This window comes from Amphibalanus amphitrite, unplaced genomic scaffold (genome assembly GCF_019059575.1).
Source record: "Amphibalanus amphitrite isolate SeventyFive unplaced genomic scaffold, NRLGWU_Aamphi_draft 000482F_arrow, whole genome shotgun sequence".
Taxonomy (NCBI): domain Eukaryota; kingdom Metazoa; phylum Arthropoda; class Thecostraca; order Balanomorpha; family Balanidae; genus Amphibalanus; species Amphibalanus amphitrite.
In genome coordinates this window covers 58,640-68,116 of record NW_024881976.1, presented here as the reverse complement: position 1 = coordinate 68,116, position 9,477 = coordinate 58,640, and the positions used below count along the sequence as shown (strand labels likewise).

The 9,477-nt window shown below is 50.3% G+C and overlaps 1 protein-coding gene across 1 annotated transcript in view; it reads left to right on the top strand.

Annotated features, from left to right (window-relative positions):
- Positions 1–9,477, top strand: part of LOC122392338 — an 88,510-nt gene that overhangs the window by 43,271 nt on the left and 35,762 nt on the right. The window contains exons 2-5 of the mRNA XM_043387097.1: positions 982–1,033; positions 1,659–1,853; positions 6,314–6,443; positions 9,173–9,302. Coding sequence (XP_043243032.1) covers positions 982–1,033; positions 1,659–1,853; positions 6,314–6,443; positions 9,173–9,302 — 507 coding nt within the window. The remainder of the gene's footprint in view (positions 1–981; positions 1,034–1,658; positions 1,854–6,313; positions 6,444–9,172; positions 9,303–9,477) is intronic.

Here is a 9,477-nt window from a genome sequence, read left to right as displayed (position 1 = left end):
AAACTCTGGTGGATAAAATATGAACTAGCAGAATCGTTTAATTGGCCAGGTTAGGGTAAATCTGGTTTAGGCTAACATGCTCCAAAGTTAGTATAAACTCGGATCTGGGCTGTTCCTATCAAAATACACTAGTTTTAATTTATGCTATCCAAAAAGTTAGGGTAAATTAAAATAAATTGAAAATCGGGTTTAGGCTAACGAAAAGTTAGCCTAAACCCGTTTCACAAAAGCATTTTTAGTTCCAACCTTCAGCTGTTCATTCCACGATTTCTAAAGCCAAATTGATTTTATTGGTTATATAAAATTGATTAAATCTCTGAACACACAATGGATAAGGAAGTGCCCTTGGTTGGACAAGGGGTCTTTCCGTGACGTCTAAAGCGATTTTCTCTGGCATATTTTTCGATAGGCGTATCATGTCGTCGCTATATCATGGAATTACCAACAATGTCCATAGATTTAGCGTTCTTTGCTCACTGCGTATTTGTGTGCACCTTCATAGCGACAGCGGTGAAATCGTGCACATGCCCTGACCGAAGGAATGCCTCTGAGACCAATGTAAGGAGATTAGGCCAGTCGGGCAGACCAGCACGCTGGCCGCAATCACCGCTGTAATACAGGACCCTGGCATTCAGCAGCGTGGCGATTAGCATAACCGCCTAATTGATTGTCTCACTGGCCCTGAGCGTAAAATCCTGTCGGTGACCAGTGGTAAGGGCCTACAAACTAAGCCCGAGCCCTCAGCAACACCGCTTATTATGGGCGACCAGCTAGCTAGGGCAGGATACATGCTAAGCCCTACAATCTACACACAAAAAAGGCATTTGTAATCGCTGATTGGGCATTTCCTGAAGCAGTCATTTGTGAGCAAGTATATGCGGTGTTCGTTGATCAGACTCGAATGCAGTGTTGCATGAAAATGTGGATAATTTCTGTTTATGCCTGATTCCACACGGCTGACACTTTTCTCTTTTTTCTCAGGTGCGGATCTGCTGGACAGCATTGGCCATCCTGATATTAGCAGCATTAGCAGGTAAGCATTTAACTAATGATACTTCATCACCTTCCTTCAGTTACTAACAACACTTACTAGAATGCTACCACTGGGACTGTAAGCTAATTGAGTTGAAAGCTAAATCACGGGAGAGCTGATTATCGCTATGCACTCTCAAACTTACCAGGCAAAAGTCTTGCTAATGCACTGAAGTGGTAAATTTGTCCGCATCATGTAATTTCTTTGCACGAAACTCGCTTTTCTCTGCAGCAGTGGTCCAGCACAGCAGTGGTCCGTTTGGTTGCGTGTGCACTGTGTAGTTCTCACGTGTCCTGGGAGCGGGTGACGGCTGCGGTGACAGTTTAGTGCGACCTGTGGTAACAGGTGACCACTGGTCGCTGCCCCGCCCTGCCTTTGGGTCAGGTCGAGCCGCACTAGCTTGAGCACAAGTTGTCCTCTATCCAGCATAGCTCGCGGCTAGGCCACTTACTCTAAGCCTCGGCGCTCGTATTTAAACAAACGCTTAGACAGTGCTGTGCTTAGTTTTTGGATAGACGCAATGCTTAGATAAACCTTAGTCTGGTTTCGCACTTGTGCACTTGCATGCCGTGATTCTCTGGTGTTCAATCACTGATTTGCTGTCTCTTACTCCGTCCGTTTGCAGATGCCGCTGTCAAGAGAACTCGTAAGCGAGTGGTATGTTACTACACAAACTGGTCAGTCTACAGACAGGGTCTGGCCAAATACCAGCCCGCCAACATCAACCCCCACCTCTGCACCCATCTCATCTACGCCTTCGGCACGTTCAATGATGACTTTGAGCTGGAGCCGTCCGACAAGTATCAGGATATTGAGAAAGGTGAGTTTCGGTCATACAGCGGTAGTATGACCGCCGGTAGTATGAAACGATTTACGCCATTTTTATACTAAGCATGAAACTTTTACCTACACGGCATGGGCAAAAGCGCTAAACAAAAAGAAAATTCAAGGGATTCGAAGGTGCGATGCAATAGTTCATTCATTCATTCATTCATTCATTCATTCATTCACTCATTCATTCATTATTTCATAAATTTATTTGTTCTGTTACACAATCATCTAGCTGCTTCACAGAAAAAAATCCACTTCTTGCAGCTAAAGAAGCGATTACTGTCCTCTTCTTTAGTTATTCATGGAGTCTAACGTTTCTGAGCCGCTTCATACGAGGATAACCGATGGCTTGGAAAAATCGTCTAAAAATGTGCCAGTTTTTGCTTCGATAACACTGGAAATACTGAACAGATCAATTTCGAGCCAAAGCGGAGAAAAGGATATGCCAGTCACTTGCACTACGCTAAGGAGTGAATGACTTGTCATCGTTAGACTGGCAATAAATTGTCCATAAAGCCCGCAATGAGCCACCGTTTCACGACCACCACAGCACAGTTCGACACGCCTCCAGTCAACCCACGCCCCGTGAGAGCATATTTCAACCACCGCTCACGGGATTCCGTGCAGCATGGCATCACTCACTGCCCGGGGCCGGTGTTCGCCCCGAACCTCGCCGCCCTGACCAGTGCGTGAGAACGTTCCCTGCCCCGCCCGACGGTGTCGCCAGGTCCTCTCGTATCTCACAGCCTCGCCGCGCCTCTGTGCGGTACGTCGGTACCGCACCAGTAGCCTTGGCGGTCACGGTGGTCACAGGGCGTGTCTTGGCCGCAGGGCGATCCGACGCCGGCGGTCCAGATCGTATAGTGTGGTCAGCAGGTGCTTACGCACTGTTTTCAATGCCTTTGACGAGATCTAAGGCAACTGTATGAAAGTGAACTTGAGATATTCAGCGTTAATGAATGGTATCTCAAGGCCAATGCCATGACTCAGTGGCGGCGGAATAGGGGTTGCAGGGGGTGCAGCTGCACCCCCATCGAAAAACATGGGGCTGCAAACATATCTTTTTGCACCCCCAAAATCCGTACAAGGGGCCCGTCGCACCATCCAATACATTTTCTCCTGAAAACCAGTGATCGGGAAACGAACACTGATGTGGAATCATCCGGGATGTCCAATTATGGTCAGGAGTGCCCCATGCTAGTCTTTGGGGCCCCCACACCGGCTAGAAGTGTCCCGAGCCGCGTTTGGTGCTCCACGCGGCATCTGAGGGCCCCCACGACGGCCTCAGAGGGGGCCCTTTTATGACGATCTCTGAGGGCTCCCACCTGAGGGCTTTGTCCCCTGGGGCCCTACAACGGCTACTAAGAGCCCTCATGACGACAGCTGAGTGTCCCACAGAGACTCCAGGGCCCCAAGGAGACTCCAGGGGCCACGCTGGCCTCTGGAGGGCCCCTATGACGGCCTCTGATGGCCCTTACGATGATCTCTGAGGGCTCTCACGACGAACTCTGTCCCCTGGGGCCCTATAACGACCACTAAGGGCCCTCATGGCGACCGCTGAGTGTCCGACAGGACTCCAGGGGCCCCACTGGCCTCTGAGGGCCTCTACGACGGTCTCTGAGGGCCCTCGTGACGGCCCTAGACCCAACTCAAGTCTGAGGGCCCATTTGGCTTCAGACGGCCCAGCGAGTGCCTCTGAGGGCCCCAACACAACCAGGCTCCAGGGGCTATGCTGGCATCTGAGGGCTCTGCAACGGTCTATTGAGGGCCCTAACAACGATGGCCTCTAGCGGTCTTACAAAGGCCTCTGAGAGCCCTGCAAATGTATCTGAGGGCCCATGAAGACCCTCAATATGGCCAAGGACCCTCATGACGACCTCTGATCATCCTCTCGAAGGCTTCTAAGGGCCCTCACAACTTCTGAGGCCCCCAGGACGGTCCCTGAGGGGCTGAGAGCCCTGACGACCTCTCTGGGCCCTCACGATGGTCTCTAAGACCCAACGCAAGCTCCAAAGGCCCACACTGGCGTCTGAGGGCCTCACGACGGTCTCTGAGGGCCTCGACGCAGGTAGACTCCAGGGGCCATGCTGACCTCTGAGGGCCCTCTTGACGGCTTCTAGGGCCTAACGAAGGCTTCAAGGGCCAACGGTTGCCTCTGAAGAACCCTACGACGGCCTCGGAGGGTCTCAACTCAACGCAGGCAGGTGCCAGGAGACATGCTGGCCTCTGAGGGCCCCGCAGAATTCAGATTCAGAGGATCCAACGACCTTTGTGGACCTTACGAAATACGAAGGTCTCCGAGAGCTCACGCAGGCTCCTGGAATTCCACACTGATTCTCAGGCCCCATGTCGGCTTGTTGAGGCACTTTATCTGCTCTTGGTGCCCTGTCGCCGGCCTCTGAAAGTCTCAATGTCGGAACTTATGGGGCTATGGGCCCTACACCGGCTTTTATGGCCCCTACATCGACCCTTGGGACTCATGACCCATGAAATGTGGGTTTAAACGACTTCTAAGAATCCCCATGCTGGTTCTAGTAACCGCCAGCCGAATATTAGGGCTCACACGCGAGCTCCTGGGACCCCGTGCATACCCCAGGGGTCTACCTGCCTCTAAGACCCCACACATACTTTTGGGGCTCAAACGCTTGCCCCTGAAGGCCCCGCTGAGACCCCTTTCCTCTATTCAGTCCTCCATACCGGCTCTTTAGGCTAAACATCGGCTCCTGTGGCCTCCATCCCGGCTTTGGAGGGCCTCCATACAGGCTTTTTTTGGGGTCCGATGCCGGTTTCTGAGAGCCCTCAAAAGACTTTCGAGCCTATACTACCTTCTGAAACCTTTCAGCAACTTTCAAGGGACCGACTCTGATCGGAGGGCTCATTCAGTCTGGGGAGTCATGTAGGTCTCTGGAGGAGTCTCTTTGTGGTTGGCTTCCAAGGGGCTTCTAAACACGGTCTTCTTGGAACGGTCTCGTAGGGCCCTCAATGGTCCACTGCGGATCCAGAAAAGTGGTTTGAGACGCTGCGGATGGTGGCTAGACTAAAAGATTAGCCGATAAAAAACTAGCTGCATTTGCTTCTTTATGCTTTCATTATTTGAGATAGGTAGGAACACTACATTTTCAAGCCTTTTACAGAACTTGTGTGTATGGGGATAGTTTTCCAAAATTTTCGTTTTTTTATAAATCAATAAAAATCACTAAAAAAAATTGAAAGGGGGGGGGGGCAAAGCTTCCAGAGGGGCCCCTTGAGAAAACTTTGCACCCCCATTCAAAATTACCTTCCGCCGCCACTGTGCCATGTAACCAGTAAAGACGTGGCGCTGCTGATATTCAATGACAGGCCGATTTTAAAACGCTGACGTGCCGATTCGTGATGCAATAAGGTGCAACAAGGTGGTTTTTTCACCATTCAGTGTCCGCTTTATTGAAACTGCGCGCTCTAAACAAAGTAACCCATTGTATGCCAAGACATACCCACCGCACTACGAGCAAATGGGCTGCTGCTTTGGAGACGGAGGTGGCGGGGAGGGGCTGGAGCGGAGGCGTGGCCGACCCAGCCATCTCAGGGAGGACCTTGTGCTGTGGGGCCGCACAGTGGGCGTTGGCCGTCCCCCCCCCCCGGCTTACGGAGCGGTCGCCCCCTCCGTAAGCGGCCGCTGTGGGCTGGTCCTTGTTAGTCGGTTAGTCAGGCGCCCCTGCGGAGGAGGCACAAAAACGAGCGGGCCACCACATAAACAGATGATGCGGCACGCAGGTTGAGGTCGGGATGGCAGAGGAGGCTGGTTGGTTCGGAGGGAGAACAGAAACGGTCTGTTCCGTGCGTCGCAGATGGAGAAGCGAAAACAAGCTGCGGAATGCTTGCGGAACGTTATGGAGCGGTCATCCTCTATTAGGGCTTGATCGATAGCATAATGGAGTGACGTGTTGCTGTGGAGATGTTTTGATGAGCTCTGGAATGAAAATGACTGAGCAAAGGTGTTTGGTGTTTGTCTAATTTGTGCTGTGAATCGAGAATGTTGAGCACGCAGCAAAAACAACATGTCCGTGGATATATCATCAAAACATGCAGTTGCTTTGGGCATCACAGCCATTCAGGATATTCATATAAACATAACACTTGCAAAAGTAAGCACGTTCATCCTTGGATACCACAGGCTTGAAGCATGCTTCATTGTTGCAACACCGTAAATATTTTACCGTTTTTTTATTCACAACACAACAACGAATACACAACGATCGATCGACTCCGAAGTGCATGGCTTATGATAACTACAGTTCTTAAATGATGCCGAGACCTGGCATGATTGATGATTGTCATGTCGTGTCATAAACGTGTATGGATACACTTACCATCCTATCGACCGAATGAGTGTAGCCAATGCTGTTTTTGATCAAACTGCGCAAGTACGACGATGTATTTTGTGACCATGTTCGTGGTGCATTTTCCCAGGTGGCTACGCTCGTTTCAACGGCCTGAAACAGTACAATCGAGGTCTCAGGACGCTGTTGGCTCTCGGAGGTTGGAATGAAGGATCAGGGCGCTTCTCCGAGCTCGTGGCCGAGCCAGAGTACAGAAAAACGTGAGTGTCTGCAGGGGATCGGCGCCGCTAGAACAGTTATAAATGTAACTTCTGGAACATTACGGTAACGTTTTAAAATTAAAAACATCTTAGGGCTGCTCGCCACCTCTCTGGACTGGGACTCTTGCCCAGTCGACATCAGGCTACACTACCTTGAAGCTGTGGTATTATTAGTGTCATCCTCGCTAATGCGCCGAGATGACTGAAAATTCCAGAGTTGTCGCTACGACAGCCGCCAGATTTAACCCCGCAGGAATTTGCTCATCTCATGACACGTCGGATGCTTAGTCATATAGCTCTTATCGTTATCCATTCAGTGACAAACAAAAGATATATTTGTTTCGACTTTTGTTTTGCATTTGCAACAAATTGAAGCATGTATATTTCACAACACTTATATTTCGAAACACCAGGAACTGGATAAACCTAACCGCATATCGACCACTATAATGCAAGTTCCAGACCAAATTAGCTGTCGTCACGCCATTACCCACTCCCAAGAGGCCGCACCAGGACAGTCCACTGGCAACAGTGACCAGCTCTCCGGGGAGTCCCAGCCGCGGTGCCAGGGACGGGCCGCCGCGCCGCTCGGTAAGGCGGTGACGTCCCGCCCCACTGCCTCTTCAAGGACGCGTCGCCGGCCCACCGTTTTTTAATTGCTCTCTCGGCTTCGTGGTGCGCGGGTTGCGTGCTCCTTAGGCAGCAATATCCGGTGTAGAGCTAGCTGGCACCCGGCCCTGCAGAGATGAACAATGGAAGTTGGACTGGAATTAACCCGGTCTCTAACAGCCGCAAGAACACAGCCAAGCTGGAGCAATCCCGGTATACGGGACTGGAAGGACCGTTAGGAATAATGAGGAAGTAATCTGGTGCAATGCTCTACGCCTCATCTGCAAATAAACCCACGGCCAACGGTGGGAGCAGCGTTAATTACATGAAGTGCATCTCTCAGGACAACAATAATCGTCAAGGATAGTTCATTTATCCTTTCCAACGAACATCAGTCACAATGGAATGCAACTATGTCTTAGTAATCTTATCCATCATCTTGAATTAGCTGAGATTAAAACTGACAAAAATACTTAACCATTCGAGGAAGAACTGTAAGCCGCACCGGAAGCATAAAGTTCTCACAGGCAGTGTTTAATTGTGCGAGGGAGGTTACATCGAGGGAGGTGTGACCTCGGGCTACCTCGAGACGTGGGAGAGAGATGCACCACAGCTGCAGCGGCTCCAGTGGGCCAGGCTGGTTCGTTAGAGATCATACGGACGAGTGCTGCCGCTGACGGAGCTATGTATAGGCCCCACGTATTCGTGTGGGGAGGGACTTCGGAGGGGGACAACTTCCTGCATGACTAGCTGAGAGTCGGGGCTGGAGAAGAGGGAGTAGTAGTTACTCTGAACTATTGGGCTGTACGGAAGCTGGTTTCTGATCAACAACGCATTGAAGCTGATAGAAAAACTGAATTCTGACACAACCATGACTGGAGGAATGAGTTAATAACGAATCCAGAATTATCCTCGGAAAATAATGGAAGTGATAGTGACAAACGACGTGGTGACATTGAAGCGTCAGCACTTCCACTGAACTTCTACAGACCAAATCATTTGTGTTATTTCCTTCGGTTAGGTATCATATCGGCAATGCAGTATAAAGAAGGAGTATCGTAGCCACATGCCATGCACATTGCACATTGCACGCTGTTACGTAAAAACTTTCTTGCACACAACCACACCAGCATTATATCTCCTGCAAGCATCAGTAAATCTGCCCCGACAATATCCAGCCGTGTGCGGGCCCGTCCACTACAAGTCTCTACCGGCCAGAGTAGCCTCGCCGCATGTGTGGGTCACCGAGTACGGAGCCGTGCCGAGCCGTGACTACCGTGACCGTGTCGTGACCGGCCCGTGACCGTGCAGCCAATGGACCGGTCACCTCAGAGGGGGAGTGCAGTGCGTGACGTCAAGGCCGTTCCTGAGGTTAGGTGGGCGGGGGACTGCCGTGAGGACAATAGACGGCGTGTGTAGACAGAGATGGTATAGGATAAGCGGAGGCGATGGGTAGAATGGTGGAAATATCTAGGGAAATGTGACTGCAGATCGTTGCTCCGGTAAAACCCATGTCGTGAGTAGGTCGATGGCAGGAGACGGGACGATTAATGCTAGAAGAAAGTGAAATATGGGCTGAATCTGATACTGTTGTTAGGAATTATGCATCCTTCCGTGCATATGAAAACACATAATTGAGCACTATCAATTGGATATCCTTACGGAAACTAGGTATATGACTTTTTTTCAGAAATACCTTCCACTGGACATTCAACTAATTTATTTATAATAACTACGCCTTCATAATCTAAATCATAAATCATACAGGTCACATTTCTTACCATATTTACGTACACATACAAGCAGGAGCGGAGAATTGTCATAATCCCTGGGGGTGCTTTTCCAGCACCTCGCCAATGGGAGCGTCGAATTCTGGCGTAGAAAAGCACATTTAGCTACGCTTTCCCAAAGGCATCACTCTTCTCGCGCCTTACGCAAAGCAGTTTGTGTCTCAGACGTAATTTAAGCAACCACTGGAACACTATTATATGGTGACATTTGAATTTCAGGGGGTGCTCGAGCACCCCCAAAACCCCTAATTCTCCACCCCTGCATACAAGTGTACAGGCATAATTCTTTCAACCCCCATGCCTACTTACTACGGTATCGCTTTTCCTCAGGTTTATTCTGAGCGTGATACGCTACCTGCGTCAGTACAACTTTGACGGCCTGGATCTGGACTGGGAGTACCCGGGCTCCCGGGCCGGCAGCACCTACGAAGACAAGGACAACTACGCCACGCTCTGCGAGGTCAGTGATCGGTGATTGATCGGGACAGTGATCAGTGACTGATAAGAGCAGTGATCGGCGATTGATCAGGACAGGTGTCAGCGACTGATCGGGACAGTGATCAGCGATTTAAAGGGGCAATGATCAGCGACTGTCAGTGACGGGCAATGATAAGAAACTGTAAGGTCAGTTATCA